The following is a 25,794-nucleotide window of genomic DNA, read 5'->3' on the forward strand; positions in this document are numbered from 1 at the left end:
ATTTTTATTGGTAGCACTAAAATCTTCCAAATACACTACAATATTATCTATTAACTGGCTCTACAATAGAATAATCAAATTACATACATTAATTTTTTGGCATAGAACCTTCAATGAATGCTATACCAAAAAATGGGTATGATTATCTCTGGTAAATGTACAGTTGAAGCAAAAACTTTCCTCTTGTGTACCTATTTGTGAAAAATCAATAATTATGACTGCTGGAATCATAATGGAAATTAGTAATTATAATTGAATCATGAAAAAATATTTTAAAACCATAGAAATAATATTAGAAATTATCATGTGCAAAAATTATATCAGTGAATGGTGAGCCTTTTAATATCAACAAAATAGTATGTAGGAGAATTTAAAGAAATTGATATGTGTATACCTATACACATTTATTATTCATTTGCTAAAAAAATTGACAAAACACCGAAAACCAAATTATCATGTCTACATTTTTGGATCATATGAGTGTGATAATTTTCATATATATGATACTCATGGTTATGGATACTGGACTCCGACCACTTCAGTCTTTTTTCTTTCTTAATGAAATTACTTTTTCTTATAGTTTTAATAACATTTCAAATCAAAAAATTAAAATAGGTGTCATTTTACTGTTTTAAAAAATGCAAAAAGAAAAAACCGCTAAAATTTCATTAATTCATAAAAGGGTGGAGGGTCCAAGTTCAGTGGTCCAGGGTCAAAGCATTTGTTTGGAGAAAAGTTGAGTAGCAGTAAGACTGACCCCCTGACTCATAATTGCAATAGATGGAGTTTCACCAATCGGTGGAGTTTTAAACTCTGCCTGGCCTTGAGTTCATATTTTTCTTTTGATTACTAGAATAACTTTCAAAGGCAAAAAATTAATTTTTGGATTAACATTTTTCATAAATTTGTGTTGCATTTTTAAAATTTTTAAAGAGGGGCTAAATCAATAGAATTACTTGGCCATCCTATACACTGTACATATTAGTGAGTTTTACAATTTATTTTGTCCCCGCCCTGTGATAAATTCAGTCCCAGATATTGAGCATTAAAATTAAATGCAAAAAAGTAGCATTTTTGAGAGCAAAATCTAGATTTTTTTAAATTATCTAGATTTATTTTAATGAAATTATCTAAATGAACCTAAAAACCCCATTTTTGAGGAGTTTGAGCATGTGCCAAATGGGTTGATCTCATCCCATCACACCAAAGAGATGAATAAAATTTGTTGTAAAAAAAGGACATATTGTATATAATGCAGCAGGAAACCAAAGATAATAGGATTGTAGGAGGGTGGCTCTAATGCTATGATGCACTCAAATACTGAATATTAACACTGACTGAGCTGAAAAGAATGTTAACACAATAATAGTAATATTTCATGATGAAATTCACATCCAGTACATTAACTTCCCAAAAATACAAATTCTGCACTACACCAAACTAATTGATACGGATGAAGCAAAGTATGGGTAAATATTTCCCAAAATAAATGCACAGTGAATTAATTTTTTAATGCCCAATAATAGAGCAACTATTGTTCATAAAGTAACTTTCAAATTTAAAAAAAGCTGCATGTCATCACAAAATGTTGTAAAATAAAGTTTAGGACATTGAATTAACATATTTCCCAAGCCATAAGATACACTGGCACATAGCATGCACGGTGAATTTTAGGTGAAAATGTAGGAAGAATTCTTGGATTGAAATGGATCAAAGTAGTTTAGTGTTAACACTCAATATGAAGAAAATGGTATTGTAACATTAAAAAATATCTCCTATAAAAATTTATTCATTATATAATACCAGAAATTCGTCATCACTGCTGGTCAAATCATATACACAGTTATTTTCACGGGAGTCACCACTTTACTCATCCAGAATGTCATCTTCACTTCCATCTAATTCATTATTACTAATTCCACATTTTTAAGAGATTTAATGGTAGTCTCACTTTTAACTTTTTCATATTTTCCCACTTTTTCATATTTCATACTTTCCCATATTTATCTACTCTTGCATCAACCCTTTGAATGATTTATTTACTGAAATGTCCAGGGGCTGCAATTCAAAAGTTAATCCATCAAGAATCACAGAATATTGGGTCTTCCCTTCAGTGGCTAGGCTTCCTGCCACCTCCAATTTCTGGGTCTTAAATCTACACTATCAGAGACAATTTGTTCAGAAGATCACCTGGACACTTCTTCAATAACAACAGCTTCAAACCCTGTCCACCCATCCATATTTTGAGATGGACATAAATATAAATTCATCTGTTCTGTTTTCATGTTCGGAAGCATAATTCACAAATAATTATAAAGGCAATACTGAATTAAAATCTTATCTCTTTGTTCTCATGAAGTTATTCAAATTTTAACTTTTAATGCAACATTTGGTTTATGCATTCAAAAGCAAGTATGCACACTAAATAGATAGTACTATGTGTTGAATGACACAATTATACTTCTTACAGTTCTTCATAGAGGGATAACTTCTCCGTTACCCCTGTTTTGGAGGAAGAGCTTTGGCCACTGGAAATACAAACTGCTAGTGCATTAGTAATATTATGGGTTGAGACTATTCCCTGGTGATATAAGCAATAAAATAAGAACCCTGGTAAAATCCTTCTGGCAGCCATTAGGGCATTGAATTTTTTGAAAAAAAAAATCTGATAGGAATCGAGAAAATATTTTTCCAAATTTACATTTTTTCAATCGGTGACCATTGCAAATAAAGAAGTTGCAGTATCCTATTATGAAAGTATGAATATTAAAATTATGTCTATTAGCTGAAAATTGGCAAAGAAATTGCAAGCCAATATGAGCTGATGTAGGCCCAATTGTGGGCCACTATTGGTATTGAATATCAGTTGAATAATGAAAAATGTTATATCCTGAACATAGGCCCAATATTAATGCCATTAATTGCCAACAAGGTAATTGTAAGATATTGGGTCTATGCTGGGATGCTACCTGTCTTCCAAGGATGTATTTTGGGTCCTTATTTATGGGTGATGTCTGAATTATATCCTCAGGGGATCAAGGAAAGGAAAGTGTGGCTAACTGTTAAGATACATTTGCATTAGATAGCTTCCATGGCATTCAAGCTGCCTTTGAAATTTCCTTTTAAAAAAGTGTGAAGTCCATTATTTACCACAAATGCCTAGATGGGACATGTTCCATTGTGATGAGAATTAATTAGAGATAATTGCATAAGAAAACTTTAATTTTGTCTTGAATTCACTTCAACAAATGTTACGTGTGAATGAATAGTGCTTGTTATGTAATCTTTACAGCAGGAGAAGACTTATTCAGCATTAAGGAAGATTATTTATTTTCACAATGTTTATTAAGTGAACCATTTTTTTAACTGAATGAGGATGAAAATAATCACTGAGATAGGTTATTCCAGGAGATTCTCATACCTGAATAAGCGTACATCAATCAGTACCCTAACCTTCAACTAGGTTGTAAGTACTAGCTCAGTATTGATTGGAGTGATACTGGACAGCCCAGGATTCATTCTTTATACATACTGATAACATATCCCAAAAGCTTAGAATCAGTGTTCCCTGAGATTTAAGACTGAATGCTCACCAAGTGATCAGGATGAGAGTTCCCTGAATGCTTATTTGGTAGGAACTTCTAACACACAGAGTGAGAACAGTTTCCCTGAGCATTCAGGTAATGTTTGTGTGCTACCCAGTTTCATAAACTAACTGGACACAGAACTGCACATGAGATATTACAGTATATTAGCAGAATATGAGGGGAAACAAGTGTAAACCTTAAAACTGCACTACAATATCAAAACATTGTACCAGTGCCAATTTTTGTTTCCTACAGTGATAGCCATGGTTTGATGAGTGGCCCACAACTGGCAGCATGGCACCAGAATGAAAGAATATGCACAACAATAGTGCAGACATGGCTACTCCGCTTTCTGTATGCAGCACAGAGAAACAACAATCTTTCATTTGTTTATTCAGTAGTGAGAGGGGACGAAACATATCTAAATTCTTTGACGAATGAAAGTTCAGCGATGCACATGCACATCCACTTTAGCAATGATGCCTGGACTAGAAGATCCTAAACAGCATCTGTCTTTTATTAATCTCAATGATTTTTACACTCTGAAATTGAGGCATTGAAATATATATTAGCGGATGATTCCATCCAAAATTACTGTTGCAGTATTTCCCGCGGTTTCATGGACTCTATTAATCTCTTTATTTTTCATTATTTCTAGTCATCATGTAAAAGATACACAAAAAGTACATAATTCTGTCATGATTTTATTCCTACTCTATCATGATATTTAGCTTCTAGTCAAAGTAATTGTAACCTGAAAGGAGAAGTATACGACTAGTAATACTTGTGAGAAAAAAAGGCTTAATAAGCTTTAAGCCACGGTGCATCACAAAGTGGCAGAATGCAGTTTGTGGTCTTCATTTCCTTTGAATCCAAATAATTAATGAGGGACAAAAAGTGTGATGTCCACAATTCCATAAAATGATGTAAGTGAAGGCTGGAAGCAATGTACCCCAAATGTGCATCATAGTAAAACTAACAATTCTAAACATTAAAATGTCTTATGCCCCAGCCATATAAATAGATTGACAATATGGCTATGTATTTCAATCATATGGGTAACATTGAATTAATAATTCACAGAATTTTAAATAGCACAAGATAAAAGTAGTGAAAATAACAAAAATCAAATTTACTCATATCCCTCATTAATTTTGATATGATTAAACTGTAGGAATAATTTTGTTCTTTAAAAGGAAAGCTAAATATGTTTCAATCTATAAATTAATGAACTAGTTAATATCACAGAGCAAGTTGCATGACAGCAATGGTGAAGATATTTGTTTTCTTACCAAAAATTTTCTGGACTATGAATGTATTTAGAAAATAATTAAGTAATTCATAATATAATATAAGTGTATAGCCAGCATCCACATTTAAGAAAAGGAAGTTAAAAGGTTGTTTGAGAATATTGGAAAGGTGCCACCATGAAGAAGAAAACTGCAGACAGATAGCCACAGCTGAGAGCCCTGCCATTGTCTGAGAAGGAGAAGAAACAATGGTGGCCAGTAAATTGGGATTAAGTAAAAGAAATGTATTGGGGAGGAGCTAGTTGAACTTTGCCAAGAGAAAAAAATTTCTGCAACTAAAACATGACTTAAAAACCACATGGGATACAAATAAGTATTCCTGGGAAAAGAATTAGAGCTTGCTACCATAGGCCACATTTTTAGAGATGGCAGATATGAGAATGCTGCAATGAGGGCAAATGAATTGTCAGGTACCTGTGGTCATTTGTTACTAATGATTGAGATAAGAATACAACTAAGGAAAATTGAAAAGGCAAAGGAATTGTCAAAATGTAATCTCAAAGTTATCAATATTAGTACAATTAAATTCTACATTTCCTTTGTTTGACTATAGGCAGGGTCAGATTGCACTTTTTCAGTGCTCAGAAATGGGTTTTGAAAAACTTCTAGTTGATCATTTCCCAATCCATTTTCTACCTTGGCCCTTTTCAGCTCTAACATCATTCTTTTCCAGGATATCCACTTTCATTGGGTGTTCCATAGCCTGGATATTTTCTTGTTTTATTGGAAACAGCTTAGTTCTCCAATCAGCTACCACTATATGTATTTCAATATATGTATATTAAATGCTTTAGATCTGGTGTTCTCAAATAAGATGCTTCAGCCTCTCTATCTCAGTACTATTTGTCAGTATTCCACTAACAAATATGTATATCCTTAAGCTCACCTTACTGAGAACCGACGTCACTTGTGTCCATTAACAAAGCTATATAAATTTACTTATGATTAATTTATGCCCATAGAAACATTTATACATTTCATGTGTTTCATTAACAGCAGAAATGACATAATCATCAAAGTTTGCAGCGATGGTCTTTACACTCAAAAGCTCTTAATATTTTCATACCATTTCCTGGCATGAAACAAGGGAGTAATTTTCCATGTATTTTGCAAAGAAAAGTCTCAGTACAAGTAGGTGATATCTGGTTTTATACATGGTTTGCGCATGCAAACATGTGCAAATATATTCATAGATATAGAGATATTTTGAAGAATTTTAAGCATTTGTACAAGTACGATCAATATATCTATTTTTCCCAGAGAATGCACATTACTTTATTGTGGGCCTTGCATTTCCCAATTTGATGAAAGGTAAACGCCCTCTCTCTCATTTGGTGCACCTTCAAAGATATAATCGTTGGCAACTAAGAGGTAATTCACAAGTTTTGTTGATTTTCCTGTCCAGGCTGCTTTCAATGCAGATGGAATACAGCGACAATAGTAACCATAGTACATAGTGAATACAGTTACAATGACAGTAATTGCTGAGACATCTTATCATTTATCAATTATACCATGAAACACTGAATAACTTGATTGGAAAATATGATTCTTTGGTTACATCGCAATCTTATCGAGATGCATCAAGATTCAATGAAGTTAGTTCTGACCCTAATTCTTGGGTCTTGGGAGTAGGCTTAGGACACTAATTAATGAATTCAAACATTTTTGGTGGAAGCAACAGAAGTATATTGATTTACATTACAATATAATGCAAACACATGATACATATTTAAAACAAATATATTCCCATGCAATCATATGTGCAGATTTATTTAAGTTATTGTGCAGATCTACAAACAACAATTGATTGAGACGTATTACAGATCACTTGTTTGGCATGGAACATAGCAGACTGGTTAGATTTAACCTAACATTAATCTAAGAAGCACAGGTGGCTAAAATTATGAGGCTAGAGTGTTAACTATTCATCACAATGTGGAACATATGCTGGTCAGATGAGCTATATGCCCATATGCTAATCACAAGGTTGGGGATTCCAGTCCCTGCACAGGCATGGGTGTTTAAATTGTAAGCAGTTAAATGTAAGAGAGGGCCTCATGACCCTCATTTATACATTAATAAAGACATCATTATTATATACATATTTAAAAAATAATTTTTTACACAAGGCTCTTCTGAAATATGCAGATACTGCCTAATGATTACCATCAATTCTTGTTTTGAAGCAATCCAATTAATCGGAAATTAAAGGAGATCCCATCGTGAAGAGAAATGAACTGCTTTACATAGCTGCATAATAGTAAATGGTGCCACTTATTAACCATTAACAATATAACATCTGGTAGGAAACAAACATTACATACACACTTTTAAAATTAGAAATCTCTGCCTCATCCTTGAAAAATTAATCTAATAATTTTATTAGCAGCATCAGTGCAGCTTATGTATAGATGAGGAACTGTTTCTATTGCTACCATAGACAAAAATGTATTAAATATTTAAACATAAAACATATGCATGCGTGTGTGAGAGAGAGAATGATTGAGTGTGTATGTTATCAGAACAAGCTTAGAATCCCTAATGAAACTTAAATAAACATAAGGGCTTCTCATTGTATGCTATAAACAACCACCAATATTAAAGAAAGAATATTCTGGTTAACACATAATCTACCTTTGGTCAGCATAACAGTGTAGTCTTTTTTATTAACAAAGCAGTTACAAAACTTCATTTCCAAGCACACAGATTACTCCAGGGTCGGGAATGGATCACTAAAAATTGACTGCTTTGAGACCACCAACAACTGGAAGCAATTCTTTAAAAAAGAATCTTTTTTATCAATCACTTGGTGTACATATTTCATAAAAAATCTTGCAAGTCTCAAGTTTCAACGTCAAATCAGATCATTCCAAATCAGTCATACTGAGGATTTTTGGCTAGAAAGTTCTTCAGCTTGGTAGGATAATCTGTCATGACTCCTGTGACTCCCATTTCAAATGCAGCCTTAAACTCATCTTCATAGTTGAGAACCCATAAATATGTCTGAAATAAGGGAGTAGAAAACAGAAGAGAAATTTAGATTAATGTACTTTCATTAACTATCCTACCAAGATTAGAGCAATAAACTTAGAAGTATCTGGCTAACAGAAAAGGACTACGAAGCCTTTCTAATAGTATCTCTAAGTTCTCTTCTTAATAGAACACAAGGTGATCACAAGGCCTTAATAACATCAGTTAATGTACCAGTTGTTTCAAAAGCTCTAAACAACAGTGTTATTCACCCTAAAAAAAGATTCTTCACAGAAGAGGCAATGGAAGAATTCTGTAATATTTTACAAAAAACAGATTGGGAATTAGTGTATGGCACAAATTCTGTTAATGAAAAGTTTGACATTTTCCTCAACATCTTCATCTCCACTTTCAATGGTTGCTTTCCTTTGAAACCAACCAAATCAAGAAAGCCACATTACAAATCTTGGGTAACCCCAGAAATTTCTTGTATCTCAAGGGAATTAAAGTCCCTTTGGTCAAGATATAGAGAGACTAATGATATCAAGGTAAAACAACAGTATTCAGATTATAAGAAGTACTATTCCAAATTAATAATTGATACAAAAAGAAATTTCAATGTAAACTACATCTATTCTTCTGAAAATAAAACCAAAGCAGCAAGGGAAATCATCAATAATAACTCTGTTAATTCACAGAGAAAATTTTCTATTGACTCTGTCTTCTGTGAAAAAGAACTGGTTTCTGAACCCAATGATATTGCCAACCATTTCAATCACCATTTTCTTAACTTCCTTGAAAAGTCATTGCCTCTAAATCTTGCTCCCCAACTATACAGAGGACAAAACTCCGTCATCTCAGTTTCAAGTAATATTTATTTTCGCCCAACATGTGAACAAGAAGTGAAACTAATCATAAAAAAAATTAGCAAAAAAGACTCAGCTGGATGGGATGAGGTTCCCTGCTCACTCCTTAAGGGGAAATGTAGCAATTATCTTTTAGCTCCCATTACTCACTAAGTAAATGCTTCTCTATCATCAGGTGTATTTCCTGACAAACTGAAATTCTCAGTAGTCATTCCGCTATACAAAAGTGGGAATCAGGAGGTAATGGACAATTACCGCCCGATAACAAAAGTTTCTGTGTTCTCAAAAATACTTGAATCTGTCATTGCAAACAGAATAATGGAATTCCTAATAAAAAACAGTATTTTATCAAAGTCCCAATTTGGCTTTATTAAAGGACTTTCTGCTGAGCTCGCTTTATACAAGTTTATTGACTCTGTTCTTGATGGCATAGATAATAACGCCAAGACACTTTGTATATTTTATGATCTTAGAAAGGCATTTGACTCTGTTGACCATGTAATTCTTCTGCATAAACTCCATTGCTATGGACTAAGAGGTATTGCAACCAAATTAATAAGGTCCTTCTTGACAAAGAGAATGCAATGTGTAACTACTACCTTGATCAAAAAGTTCCCGGAATAACCACCGTGTGGCGCTCCCATCGTTCCGATTTGAGTTCTGTTTTTTTTGTTAAATTGGTACATCTGTTGTTGATATTCCCTTTAAATCTTAGTGTCATAACTTGACATTTGCAAAAGTTACGTAGCCAAGAGTACATCTATCTCTGTGTGTGTTGGCGATTTTTTACAATTTCAGAAATGGATTTAAATTTGCAACAACGAACTTGTATTAAATTTTGCGTAAAAAACGGATTTAGTGGCGCACGGACGTTGGAAATGTTGGAAAAGTGTTTCGGCAACGATTCTCTAAAAAAAACGGTCGTTTACCAGTGGCACGAGCGGTTCAGAAGTGGTCGTGAGTCAATCGAAGATGATGAACGCAGTGGCAGACCATCGACATCGAAAGTCGGTGAAAAAATTGATAAAGTAAAAGAAATGTTGGTCAATAACCGCAAATTAACCATCAGAGAAATAGCGGAGGACTTGAACATTGCCTATGGATCCGCCCAAGACATTGTGGTTAATGATTTGGGTTTCCGTCGTGTAGCAGCAAAGTTGGTGCCAAAAGACCTCAATTTCATGCAAAAAAGAGACCGTGTTGACGTCGCAAAAGACATGATTTGCGAGGCTGAATCCGATCCCACATTCATCAAAAGGATCATTACTGGAGACGAGACGTGGGTTTATGAGTACGACACGCAATCCAGACATCAGGCAAGTGAATGGCGTTCACCAAATGAGCCGAGACCAAAAAAACCACGTCGTTTTCAGTCAAAAAAGAAGGCAATGCTGACGGTTTTCATGGATTACAACGGTGTAGTGCATCATGAATTTTTGCCAGAAGGCCAGACAGTAAACAAAGAGTATTATTTGGGCGTTATGAGACGTTTGCGTGAAGCAATTCGCCGAAAGAGACCAGAAATGTGGGCAGAAAACTCGTGGATTTTGCACCATGATAACGCACCGTCACACAGTGCTATCATTATTCGTAATTTTTTGACGAAAAATGCAACAAATACCATCCAACAGCCACCGAATTCACCTGATTTGGCTCCCTGTGACTTCTTTCTGTTCAATCGAGTTAAAAAACCATTACGGGGAACGCGTTTTAGCAGCCGAGAGGAAGTAATGGAAAAATCGCAGGAAGCACTGATGGACATACCGAAAACCGAATATAAAAAATGTTTCGAGGATTGGATCAAGCGCTGGCATAAGTGTGTTGCAGTCGATGGGGATTACTTTGAAGGGGACAATATAGATTTAGATGAATAAACTTGTATTTTTAATTTTCTGAATAAATTCCGGGAAATTTTTGATCAAGGTAGTATTTCCAGTGCAAATATGAAAAAATGGTCATCCTCCTACCAGGAGGTTATTAGAGGGGTTCCCCAAGGATCCATTCTGGGGCCACTGCTATTTCTGTTATACATTAATGATCTGCCAAACTCATTAAATGGTGAGGTATTCATGTATGCAGACGATACCAATCATCTGTTAAAGCAGGCAGGAAATGTGGTTCTACCAGCTCAGGAAGCTGTCACAAACATGGAGAGTTGGTGTTCTAATAATAAGGTTCTAATAAATAAGAGTAAATCATCCTATATGCTGTTTCATACGCCACAGAAGAAAATTGACTGTAGTCCATACATTAAGTTTACAGACAACAGTCTAGGACGTATAACAGGTATTAAATTCCTTGGTTTGTTCTTAAATGAATGTCTTAGTTGGGATAGTCACATTGATAATCTTGCATCTCAAATTGCCTCTGGTTGTTATTTAATCAGAAGGATGAAAAAACTTACGAATACTGACACAGCCATAAGTCTATATTATGCACATGTCTATTAGCAGATTGAAATATGGCATAGTGGCATGGGGAAATTCCCCTCCATCTGAAAGAATTTTTTAAACTCCAAAAGTGGGCAATAAGAACAATTTGTAATGCTAGTCAAAAAGAGAGCTGTAGAGGCCTATTTAAAAAGCTGAGGATTATGCCTCTATCCTGCATTTATATGTATGAATCCATATTATTTGTAAAAACTTTTGAAGGTAAAATAACTTAAAAACAAATAAAAATGTGCATAACTATGATACTAGAAAAAAATCCAATTATGTAACAAGTTCTCATAAACTTTCTATGTTCAGCAATGGGCCTACGTATATGGGTTGTAAATTATTTAACAATTTGCCAATAGAAATAAAAAATGAGCAAAGACTGGTGTATTTTAAAATTAAATTAAAAAAATATTTACTTGACAATTGTTTTTACAATGTAAAAGAATTCTTGTTTAAATGACTGTTAATATTGCTGTATGATGTTTAAATCTTGTAATATGTACTACTATTTTAATGTATATTTGACAAGGCCTATATATGTACTAACATATCAACAGGACCAATAAATTTATTATTATTATTATTATTATTAATATGAAGTATACCTCGAGCAATATGTCTATGATAATATATTCCTTGCTTATCGTGAGCTGCACTACTCGTTGCCTAGCTTTGATAGATTCACATGGTGGCTGGAGGACCTATGCTAGAAGAAAGCACATATCCTTGGCTCAATGTGAAAGAAAAAGAATTAAAACCTGCCAAAAAAATGGGTCCAGCAGTCCAGATGACAGATTTGGCCACAGAATTGTTGGCCTAGTGTTTTAATAAACATTAGTGATGGCCAAGGATAAAGCTGGGTCCAAAATTAGGGCCATCAGACAAAGGAAGATGGTAGGCACAGAAAACAAGGACTGACTACACAATCCCTGCTGGATATCAATAAAAACTAAGAGAGCCACCAAAAAAAGGGTTGGATCCCACAATCAGGTCCAACTGTCAAAATAAGAGCAGGCATAGAAAACCAGAACTAATCACAATCACAGTAATCACATCTCAAGGGAGCACACATCATGCTGCAATCCATCATTTATTCATGGATAATACATACATACATATAGTAGATAATACATATATATATATACACATGCATATATATATATATATATATATATATATATATATATATATATATATATATATATATATATATATATATATATATATATATATATATATATATGTATGTATATATGCCAACTTTGCTCTGCCTATAATATTGGACAGGGTACCATACCCCTTAACATTAGAGTTAAACCACCGGACCTCATGCAAGAATTTTTCCCTGATTGATATGCTCCCTATCCCCAAATATGCCTCGGAACACAACACTCCCTTTGATAAATGCCATTGTGTATCCATTTTAGCATCCCTCCCAACCTATTATCCTCCACTGAAACTCAAAACATTAGAGCAATCCTTAATCTGGCTCTAGGAGTCCTGGAATTGGCCAGGAATCAATATTAGGCATTAATTACCCTGCTAAAAACATATTTTCATCCCCCTCCACCCCCATGACCTTCTACATTTTCCCCACCCTTCTGACGCTTGCCCTCCAAACCCTTTTCTTCTGATTTCTTTCCCCACCTTCCCCTTATATCCATCATTCCAGCCCTGGTAAACCTTGCAGATCCGTCCCTCTCTTCTGTGATGAAGGTGGCTGCAACCACCAAGAATTCAAAACTTAGTGAGTCTCTTTTGTGTAAGTTTCTGTGTTTTTGTTGTGTCCACCAGTGCTAAATTTTATACATTATTATTCACATCTATGAGACATTCAAAAAGTGTTATATATATCTATATGTGTGTATATGTATGTATGTGTGTATGTGTGTGTGTATATATATATACCGATTGTATGGAAAAACTCACACGAGCGGCACAATAATGGGCTGACGCAATATAATACAATATAATACAAATAGAATAGAATAGCAACATTTAAAAGGACACTCACACGGTAAATTGTTCGAGCTTTCGAGCATTCATGTTTCACTTGAAGAAGGCCTCTGAGAGGGCCAAAAGCTTGAACAATTTACCGTGTGAGGTGTCCTTTTAAATGTTGCTATTCTATTCTATTTCTGTTATATTGTATCAGGCCATTATATATATATATATATATATATATATATATATATATATATATATATATATATATATATATATATATATACACAACACACACACACACACACACACACCCACACACGCACACACACCACACACACACACACACACACACACACACACACACCACACACACACACACACACACACACACACACACACACACACACACACACACACACACACACACACACACACCACACACACACACACACACACACACACACACACACACACACACACACACACACACACACACACACCACACACACACACACACACACACACACACACACACACACACACACACACACACACACACACACACACACACACACACACACACACACACACACACACACACACACACACACAACACACACACACACACACACACACACACACACACACACACACACACACACACACACACACACACACACACACACACACACACACACACACACACACACACACACACACATATATATATATATATATATATACACAATCGCAGATCTCAGTGTAAATTACATTTCCTGGATAGCTCAAATGGTTGAGAGCCTCCGCCTGGCAAGTGGAAAGATCCGGAGTTCAAATCCCGGTCTAGGAAATATTTTTGCATTTGTGATCAGCTTGATTCCGCCTTCCCCACCTCTCCTGTGTTTGTCCTTTATGTGTGTTCCTATGCCTTTTCCTTATATCTGTTTCTATATTAATGAGCATATATATATATATATATATATATATATATATATATATATATATATATATATATATATATATATATATATAATATGCACACACATACATACATACACACCCTGTATTCCTCATAATATCATCTGATGATGTTGAATTTCAACAAAACCATGGTTGTGAAAAATAAAGTCAAGTGAAAATTGCAAAGTTAGTCTTCCTTCATTTTCTATGAAAGACTTTGACCATTTAATCTCTGAGACAGTGTCTGATTAATTTAGGTTGAACAAGTGCAGATCTTATTATTCACAACCCAAAAAATTATGCATTAAAATTAAATGCAGAAACTATAAAGTATCAGGAACTCGTATGAGATATCTAAAAAAAAGATAAGTGTTAAAATCTTGGAAATATAGAGTCAGATAAAGAGGCCAGAGAATGACATACAGCATTGGTTGGTATATTCCGGGAATGTGAGATCAAAATATAGTTTCATGAATCAACAGAAGATATCAATAAAAAATCTGATTTGACAGTTAAAATTTACACTATTTACCTTGTAATTTCATTTAGGATCTTGAAAAAAGTACTTCTGGTATGTATTGGATGGGCCATTCATTACCTGAATCCCCCTCTTCCTGAGGTGCTCGAAGAAAGACTTTCTCATCACCATGAAGTCAATCAGTCTCACCATTAGTGTCTGAAAGGGAAGATATGCAGCACTTGGACTGCTTCTTTTTCTGTGATAAAAGAAAATCACATCATAATTGCATAACATAGTAAAAAATAATTTGAAGTGACTCATGCATAATTTACTGGACTAAAAATAAGCTTAAAGCAGCAAGTATTAGAATTGATCAAAGGAATTGTATAATAGTTTTATTGTGAGGGCACCAATAATATAAAGCATTAAGAAACAAAGACTGTAGTAGATCCTTTTTATCCTTTGTCTTGGCATCGGGAATAAATTACATTACTCTGCCGATATCAAGTCAACAACACTTCATGAAAGATAAAAAAAAAGAGAGAGGACTTATGGGGTACCAACTTGGGAATAAATTACTATAACCTCCTTCTACACAAGAAATTACAGAAGAAAATATTAATCATTCAGTACCAATAGCAACTTAAGTACCACTTACCACATCACTTAAGTTTTAAAAACTCAAAATATCAAGATTTACCATTAAATTTCTTATATATTTAAATTGAATAAGGTTTACAAATCCACCACTTGCAAAGGGTCCTCGAGGACTGACTGCAGAGGCCTTCTTGACAATGGACAAACTTTTGCCAGTGAAATATTATATGCAATTGGCTCTTGTTACAAGGACGGACACATTTTGAGAATTTTGCGCACTATTAGGCACAAAAGGTTTTTGTGACAAAATGTTTAGGTTTCGGTGTACAGTCACATTTGGTAAAGTACATCATGAGACACCACACAGAGTTTAAGGTACAACTGGGGTAGGTGCGAGAGGATTATGACCAGTTTCGATGGTACAACATTCATCTGATAAGTTTTCCATTAATTTCCGTTATGCATTAGCATACCACCAAACCAGACCTGGTCTTTCTTTAATCTTTCCTCCCCTAGTTGAAAATATTTTGTACTAGGCAAATAGCTTGTATTTTTAGACAATTTCAACAAGGTATTATTCATACAAAAATAGCAACTGAGAGTTGAGAGAATGGGACATTATATATATATATATTTATTTATTTATTTTATGAGTTACAGAGAATGGGACACTATTTCTGCACTGAAAAATAAAATGGAGAATCTACCAGAAAATGTTAGAGATGAGGGTTGCATAAAAAGTTTTTTCAAAGTAGTTTTTGGCAATAAAAACTCCATGCTAGGCTTTGCTAAAGCATTTACTTCTGAATGATAGTGAGAAGCCTTTTAAGACTATAATCTGCTGCTGAGTACAACATTCTAGAGAGTCAAATCCATCAAATGGTGGGCCATTGTCACAAAATCAACTGGCAAACCAAATAGAACAACAGAAGTTCTTCAATAACTGATCACAGCATTAGCAGCAGCACCAGAAACTGGGCCATTTTCCAATTATTTGATAGAGACATGAATGAGTAATAAATAAAGTATATTTTTGATACAAAAGAAATTCAGGTGAATCTATAGACATGGACTATAATTTATGAGTCATGTTTCTCTGTGGCAATATCTGAAAATTCGTATTACTTTATTACTACTATACTACTCCTCAAATGTCAATGCATTTTGTAAAATTAGTGGAATTGAGCACAACTTATCCCTTACATATCACCCAGACACTATTGGGGCAGCATTTAATCTTGTGAAGGTATTATAAAATAAGATAATAACTCTTTTGCATTCAATGGCGCTTTTTGAACCTTACCTGATTTTCTTTTTAAATGAGAAGTCATGGCGCATACAACAATTGGGGAACCTCCAAGCAAGCTAATGTTTGGACAATTTCCAAGGTCACATTTCACGGAAGTAAACCTTGGCTTGAGAGGTGGTGCATTAAATACAGAGAGGGAAAGAGCAAAGTCATATCATAACTGAGGGCCAAGGACCTTCAATGAAGGTGATTTGGCAAAGTATTAGAGTGGAGGAGAAGGAAGTTGAATTGAGGGGACAATTCTAGCCTGATATCATTCTCCTCTTTCCATTTCTGTAATTGATGCATTAGGCTATGGCTGGAATGAGCATAGATGATGGTGATGGGAAAACAGAGGAAAAATCAAGCTCTGCTGGGAGACCATGGGCAAATGTATCCGGGATTACTCTGTGCAGCTAATGATTCTAATGCATGCATGCTTGGTGGAGAGGATGGCTGATGGGTGACACTTTCAAATGCATCCCAGGCAAAGATTGATGCACTTTCAGCAACCATGCAGAATCCTATCTTACTGAAGTTTTTTGCTCCGAGTGCATAACTTGACAGTGCAGTGATCTGAAGGTGATGCACGTCTCTATCACAGAATGCAACATCCTAGTTTCTGGTCAATATGACAGCCATGAAAATCAACATTTGACACAGCCTCAGGTCTGTATTTATGTCACGTTTATAAAAAATACAAAATCAAGATACCATCAAATTAATCAGCTGATTTATAAGAATGTCACCAGACCATAATTTGTTAGCAATAACTACAAATCACAAGCAATATTTATGATTACATAAACGGTGGTGACAGTGCATGCAATACTGCCTACTACAAAAGGGAAACATTTTGAATTTGAATGACAAGTAAACCAAATGAGAATACTGCATATTAGAGCAACAGTTAACGTTCATTTGTGCCAATAAATAAGGGAATAGTTTCAAGTTTGTAAACTGACTTCATATATACTTTAGTTCACTTCTTCAGCAGCATTTTTTAGGTTAAAAAATTCTGTTTTCCCCTGTATGTGCAATATTTAATGAAGAGCTTAAACATTGTTCATAGAATTGTAAGAGTTTTAAGATCTGGGCCCAATTTATATTGAATCCTCAATAAATTTGACTCACTCAATCATGGACACATTGATCCCAGTGCCTTTGACATACAAAGAGTCTGTCGAAGGACTCAAGAGGCCTGTACCCATTTGGGGAACACATAAGGTTTGACCTTCCCCCTGCTTTTACCTCACAATTTTCAAAATGTCACTAATTCATTATCTTAATGGTATGCTAGTGGATGCAGTAGGTCTTCTTTAAGTTCTTAGAATAAAGTCATAGACAGCAGAAGGCATTAATCATGGAAATCAAACTGGCGAATGTCAGGTTATTTTCCAACCTTAATATCATTTTGTACGTTCATATTCTTATTTAATTAATATTATTTCAAACAGAAGTTAACCACCTCTTTAGATGTCCTTGAACTAATACATCATGTTGAAATATATCCCTATTTGTCCTATGGTGCAATATTTTGGGGACACATTAGTGCTGTGGAAAAGGTCTTTTCCAAACAAAAAATGGTCTTTGAAAGCTATGGTAAAAGTGTCAATTAGAACTCCTGGAAGGGTTCTTGCAATTAAAATACCATTACTATACATACATATTTTTTCATTGTACCTTATTTGTAAAAATGAAACCAATTTTATCCTTGCCTAACTTTCTCTGTACATGTTAACTTAATCATTGGAGAGAAAATACACATTTGATACAGCAGACTTGTGCTATCTCTAAGATAGGTCACCATCAATCAGCCTCCCTTATTTTGAACAAATTTCCAATGAGAATGAAAAATAAAGCCACTGTAAATATGCTTTTAATACTCTAATATATTAAAAAGCTGATATTACTGAGCAATTTGTATTATAGTGGGGATGAATTTATGAGTGATAATGTGTGATTTTAAATTTATTTTGTTGCTGTTCATTATTACCTGTTTAGCATCAAAACCCAAAAATCTGTTCACAATTTAAGATCATAAAAGTCATTAACTCAATAAAATTTAGCATAAACACACCTTTAATAAAATTTTTAACTTTTTCAGTGGTTATAATCAACCCTTATATTTAAAGGCAAAAAATTATAACATTCAATTAAAAACCTATCAAAACTATTTAATGTTTTACTGAATTACAACACTCTCTTAATTTTATTTTTGTTCCTAGTGTCATTGCACAGAAGAGTATTCTGATGAGGATTTGATACTTTTTCATATATAAGAAGGATTGGTGGATAGAAGGGACATAATATTGAGTCTGATGGGAAGAGGTCTGGTGTGAATTCTATTGCAGGCACCACACAAGCTTCTAACAAATTTCTTCTGAAGTCTAAATATCCTGATAATGTTAGTAGGATGGATTAACAACTATATTTCATGTAAGGGTGTATTTATAGTGTGTCAGTATATTTTTTCTAAATGTTATTTGGGATTGAGGGCAACACCTCATGGAAAGGTGTATTTGGGTGCATTGATCTCATTTCTTTTTTCTCTACAGCATATATCTATGACCATATTCGATATCACATGCTTGAGTAACAGATCAATAAAACAAAATAAATCAATAAAAATATCAGAAAAATCATCACAATTGAAAGCTCCATGGTGAATATAAAATTCTGGGCAATCTAAAAACAAAATGCCATGAACATCTGTTAAATTATTATTAAGAAGAGAGAGTGGGACAATAGCACAGAGTAGTAGTAATATAATGATAGAAATAGTGAAAAATAATAATTTTATTATTTAGCTGAGAAATAAAGAATGCTGACAGCTAATAGAAACTGTTAGTTTTTTTAAGTTACTGCCACAGTGGGAAGTCTGCAGGCTAGGGTGGGAGGAATGCCAAACCCTTCCGAATGGTGAAATACACAGTAAGAATATCACACTCCCTCTTTGGACATTTTTCCTAAACCCATGACTAGTCTGAAAAAATGTTGGACAACTAAATTTTATGAAAATTCAAAGTTTAAATATGGTGATTAGACTATACTGATGATGCAGTAACTTGTTTTAATTTTTTCTTTTAACTATTCATAGTTAATTTTAAAAGAAAAATGTCAAATGGAAATGGAAGTGGTGGTGATGAAAAGGAACAAGATACCAATGTATAAACTAAGAACATGTACAAGGCAATCCCTCCTACTTGGTATGATAAAGGACCCAGCTCTTTGATAAGTCAAGATGTGGGGCCAGACATTGCAGCTGGCATTTCAGTGGATGACACACACAACAATGCTAGATCTATTAGATGGTCATCTACAATTTACACTGAGAAAATGAAAGAATTACTGGAAGATTATTGGATTCCATCTAAGGTGTATGACTCTTCTGAAGATGCTACCCTATTTAGGAGGAAATTCAATCCTCAATGGTTGGATGTACACATGGGTGGTCAGAAAAAATTCCGACATTGCAAATAAACGAGAGATTTTTTCTTCAAATGTAATTTTATTTTTCAAAATAGTCTCCTTTTAAGTCGATACACTTTTTTGAGAGATACTCTATATTTTTTTGACACTTCCAAATAATAGTTGGCATCTTCCTCCATAAAATAGGCATTTACATACGCAATAACCTCCTCATCCAATAAAAACCTCTGTCCTCCAAGCTAAACTTTAGGGTTAGGAAGCAGGAAAAAATCACTGGGGAGAGATCTAGTGAATATGGGGAATGGTCCATCAATTTTAAGTGCAATTTGTGAATTTTAGCCATGACGACCCTCAAAGTGTGAGCGGGTGCATTGATGGAAAAGTACTTTCTTCATCTTCAAATGTAGTAATTTTTTTGCAATTTCTGCCATCAGCTTGACAAGTAATGATGCGAAATACTCTCCTGTTATTGTTTTACCTTTTTGAAGGTAATTACAATTCCATGACCATCCCAAAGAACAATCGCCATCATCTTCCCAGCTGATGGAACCATCTTTACCTTTTTTGAGCAGGTTCACCCTTAGCAGTCCACTGTTCTGCCTGTTCTTTCATCTCAGGAGTGTAGTGGTGGGTTCAAGTTTCATCCACAGTGATGAATTAATGCAAAAAACCTGACTTGCTCCATTTAAACCACTTTAATAGGGTCTTGGAAATGTTTACTCCAATTTGTTTTTGGTCCCAAGTGAGGCAACGGAGCACCCAGTGTGCAGATAGCTTACGCATCTCCAATTCTTCAATCAATACACCACAAATGCATTCTTTTGATATACCCATGGCCTCTGCTGTCTCTCTGACCATAATTCAATGGTCATCTCCTATCATTTGGTGAACTTTAATGATGTTATCGTAGTTGTCGCAGTTTTTGGCCATCCCAAAATGCTCATCATCAGCCAAGCTGGTATGGCCACATTTGAATTCAGCTGCCCAAAATTTCATAGTTCCTAATGATGCTGCAGAGACCTTGTATACAGTGTTCAGCTTGAAGGATAAATTGAGCTTCTTGCGGCCTTTTTAAGACTGAATAATTTAAATAATATTTCCTTAAGCAATAAAGGGTTTTTTACATCACTGTAAATGGAAGAGAAAAAGCAGGGGAATATTAAGATTAGTGTGATAATTTACGGGGAAAGTTAATCCCTTGCCAGTGATCAGACACATATTCAAAATACTTAAACGCTCATATTTACGCAGGGGGGTGTTTCCTGAATAGGTTTACAAGAATATTAATCCTAATGCCAGGAACTGCATTTGGGAATAAACACTCAGTCACACAGGTTAGCCTGAAGTGGTTAACGGGGAAGTTTTTCCCTCGCTAGGGACCGTCTTTGGGTTACCTTAACCACTTATGTGTTAACTAGGAAGAGACTGAATTGGTTTGCGAGGATATTAATCCAGATGCCAGGGACCTAATTCAGGGTAATAATACACACACTCACTTGGGTATTACAGTAAAGCAATACCAACACTCAGGAATATGAAGAGGACAAAACACTAGATGGTCTGATGGCATTGTCAAAACTGGAAATGGTAAGGAATTACACCCTTCATTCAAAAGAGAGAAACAAATGGAAAATAGAGGAGGAAAGCAAAATAACATGTACAAGCTAAGGAAACAAAATAGCGTGAAAAGTGGATATGCACATTTCTTCAGTGCTCTGAAGGAGAAAAATCACTGCAACACAAGGTTCATGTACACTGATGTTACCCTTGCACTTAGCAACCTAGAATTAAGTAAAAGCTAGATGAACAAACTTGGTCATTATTTAGGACTACATGAAAACAAATAAAGGAAAGGGGTGGAGGAGGCAGTAGAATAAATTATGAGGACAGGGAACAGGTACAGTAGAAGAAATTGTGAACTAAAATTAAAGGATATAGAAAGGAAATTAACGATAAGAACAGTTAATAGGTAAAGGGTATAGACATGGATTACTGACGATTTGAAAACCAAGCTAAACACTAACTACAAATACCCGTGGATATGTGGAGGTAAAATCATATTATGAACAGCTAAGAAAGAACCAACATTTCTTTTGACACATTTAGATGACGTTAATTTATTGTAAACTTAAGAATGCCAGATTACATTAATACTCAAATGTTTCTAAAAAAATGAAATATGTATTGAGCATAAAAAAATCCATAGTCTCGGATGCAATTATGATTTATTTGTGTGGGTATCTACATAGTCTTATGAGTTTGCCCAATGTTATCATACTGACTGGAATTTGGGTACACAAACATCGGTTTGATGTGCAATTTAATCGGCTTCAAATATTTTTCTCACTGTTGTGACAAGAGCTGAGCCAGAGGTGTTACTGTTTATGTTAAAAGTATGATTGAATTTTATTCTGAAGTAATTCAAGTTATTACTGCAAATTTTGAGCATCAAAATGAATTGGAACTGAATCTTAAATTTTTGACTTACAGGAGATTAGTACATATAGAGATCAAAACTATGCAATTCCAGCCAACTATTCATGGTTTTAATAGTAATATAGTCATAATTTATCATCTTACTATTAATATTATGATGTTTAGAAATGATTCAAAACATTATTTTAACTTAATAAGTTCCTCAGGATTAAGGTGTTTAGTTGATGCTCCAACTGTGGTAAAATCGGAATCTGTTTAGTGCTATTTGCGTTTATCATTTGTATGCTAGGTTATATAACTTGTGCATTTACGTACACGTTCAAGTTCATGTGCTTCATGAAGCACTTACTGAACAATCAATCATAAATTTGTTGCTTTGCAGAAAGGAAAAATTAGGCAAAGAAAAATGAACTCCCAACCAAAAAAGTAACTAAATTTGAATGATACACAAGGTATTATCATATTTTCTCATCTGGTCCTAAATAATGCTCTTCTTTGATTCCCAATAAATGAGCCCTTAGAGGGAAGTGTTGTCTCATGAATGTTGAAAAAATATTAGATAGTAACTCAAAGTTATACCCAGTATAGTTTTAGTGGGTCAACAGGGCTTTAGATATAATAAACCGAAATTTCACCAAGCCATTAATTCAATCTTATATTCTCTAGCTGATGAAAAAGAGAACTTAGGACACACTGTTACTTACTTTCGCCTTTCTCCATTATTTGTATTATTTAGTAGTCTACCATTTTATGGTAGGCTTTTGGATGGACAGACTGTTCACTCTTACACTTCTTGCCCTCATCTAAGAAGTCAAAACCTGGCAACCCACCACAGAGTTAACTGTTCTTCAATTCTGCAAACATTCCACATAGTGAGCCCTTCAATAAGTCCTTAGCAAATTCTAGAGTTGGCACTAGCAAACTAGATAAAATTTGCTTTTAATAATCATCATCTAGAGTGCTGTTAAAGTTTCAGCTATATCCATCATGTTGTTTAATTTCCATAAAAGATTGAAGCAATTGACTTACGTCCACTTAGAAAAATTGAGGAAAATTGAGTTTGAAGTGGTGATTGAACACTTTTATTTAAACAGCTTAACTCCGAAAGAGATCAAAGCTGAGTTGAATGAAGTTCATGGCACATCTGCTCCGGTATTAGTGAATGCTAAAAAAATTGTAGTTTCATATGCAACTTGTTAAAATCACATTTGTAAAATGTGCAATAAATTTATATTTATAAGCCACCTTGATTTTTGTGTGTCTAACAAATCATTGTGGTTGGGTGGTTGCTTAGGATCATATGGTGACACTCCAGAAGAACATACTGGCATATTTGAAGGTAGATATTGAGATTTAAGAGAATATCAATTCATAGATAAAATCTGAGGGATTGGCACATTAACAGCTTACTTTGTACATTTCTCATGAGAGGTAATTTTAGTTGCATGCTTTTCCTGTACATCTATAAAAGGAATCTTTTTGCAGAAAATATGATGACAAATATAGCATAATGAAATCCTACATGTAGTAAACATTTTAAAATAGAGTTTAACAGAGAAATAATCAAAATTTTATGGTCTTTACATTAATATCTAACATGCTCAACCCACTACCAGAAATGATACAAGCACTGATCAATCACATGAATTTATCTTGATATAAAATCAAAGGATTTTCTGGGATCAACCACTAAATATTATTAACGCAATTATAGAACAACTATACATGCAATAGAAATCATGCAAAGTCATAAAAAGGCATCATTAACACTAAGTGATAGTTTCCCAGCTGATTTCTTTAGAGTAAATCATTTCTGCAATACTGGCAGAGGTAATTTAAGATGATAGTCATAAAGGAAGACAGAGTAAAGGGTAAAAGTTAGTACTTTCTCCGACAGTGGAATTCTCTAATGAGTGATTATGAAATTGTCATCAGCATTAATTAGAGAGATATAGCAAGTGATTTGTTAGGGATTATTGACCCTTAATATACTATGATTTAACTGCGATAGGTTTTCACATTTATTTATGTAACATCTACCATTTCTCAACAAAATGTGAAAGAACTTGCAAATTCTCTATCAAATATAGTTATTTAAAACATTAACACTTGAGCTTCATTTATTCCAAATAATATATCATTCCAAAGTAAACAATTAAGTCTTGTAAACCATAATATTTCATAGATAATAGAACACATGAGCATTTATGTAATATATAGAGTAGCAAGGCATTATATTTGAACTACCAAAATGGGCAAACCATAATTATTTGGGAATGTAATAAGCCTACTTAACATGTAATCTCCTTATAACTTTTACGCATGCAAACATGCAGTGAGTATAATTGTGTCCCTATGTATATGTGCATGAATATTGTGTGGGTATGTTTACATATTTAATTTAAAGGGAAAGAAATATGTTAAGGTAGCAGTTCTCACCTGAGGTAAATTGAGGGCAGGAAAATCTCCAAGTGAGTTTCTTTCAAAGGTAAGAATGGGAGAAGCCCAGAATACAACAACAAAACAAGATGCATTACTCCTTGCATTGAGAAAAATAGGTTGATTTTAGAGTTCTGAAACAGATAACAAAGAATTAAAAATTACTAGTCTACATTTCTACATAATCTCTTTTCACAGACATTTACTACAAACACACACACATATTCACATGGATAGATATAAGGAAAAGGGATAGAAATACACAATAATGAAAAAGACAGGATTGTCGGGGAAGATATAATGTTATCGATTGCAACAAGATAAAAGTCACCTTGACAGATACTGTATATATATATATATATATATATATATTTATTTATTTATATATATATAAATAATTTAAAATATATATATATATATATATATATATATATATATATATATATATATATATATATATATATATATATATATATGTATTTATTTATATATAGGGGAGGTATGTACATATATCCCTCCCCTGGAATACAACCTTAACGTGGCGGAAGGGCTTGTGTGCTCTGATGACCCCTAGAGCTGTGCTCGCGGGAGTAATAATAATTGCTCCTGGTAGGGTCACCCATGCCAGATAGGTCAAAGGTTAGGAGCCAGATGAAAGGTAGTCCACGCAGCATCTGTTCCTCAGTGAGGCGGCTGCAATGGCATCGGACCCCAGTGGGGCGGCCAGTGGATATATATATATATCCAGTGGGGCGGCCAGTAAGTGATGGTGTCACGTTAAAAACACTATTGAGGAAGGCAACGGGAAACCACCTCAATTATCATTCCCAAGATAAATATGATGGTCACTACAGAGATTTTGAGTCCTGGCAGCTACGGGGCTTGGCCTAATTGGCCGTGTGTCCCGCCCGGCAGCGGGGGAGGCAAGGCTTCCGCAGTTGTCATCCCAAAAAACCCTTGCAAGGGAAAACCAGCAGCAGCAGGAGAGAAGATGCAGGAGAAGAAGACCAACTTAGTAAGAATAGGAACGTGGTATGTTAGGACAATAATGAGGACAGGGA

The 25,794-nt window shown here is 34.4% G+C and overlaps 1 protein-coding gene across 1 annotated transcript in view; it reads right to left on the minus strand.

Moving 5' to 3' along the window:
- Positions 1-6,573: 6,573 nt before the first annotated feature.
- The window catches only part of LOC139692088 (lysophospholipase D GDPD1-like), a 68,517-nt gene continuing 49,296 nt past the window's right edge, over positions 6,574-25,794 (minus strand). The window contains exons 5-7 of the mRNA XM_071590119.1: positions 24,734-24,867; positions 14,680-14,797; positions 6,574-7,903 (exon numbers count right to left, since the gene is read on the minus strand). Of these exons, the coding sequence (XP_071446220.1) occupies positions 7,775-7,903; positions 14,680-14,797; positions 24,734-24,867 (381 nt within the window). The 3' untranslated portion in view covers positions 6,574-7,774. The remainder of the gene's footprint in view (positions 7,904-14,679; positions 14,798-24,733; positions 24,868-25,794) is intronic.

Source organism: Hetaerina americana, unplaced genomic scaffold (assembly GCF_022747635.1).
Source record: "Hetaerina americana unplaced genomic scaffold, ioHetAmer1.1.p SCAF_4, whole genome shotgun sequence".
Classification (NCBI taxonomy): domain Eukaryota; kingdom Metazoa; phylum Arthropoda; class Insecta; order Odonata; family Calopterygidae; genus Hetaerina; species Hetaerina americana.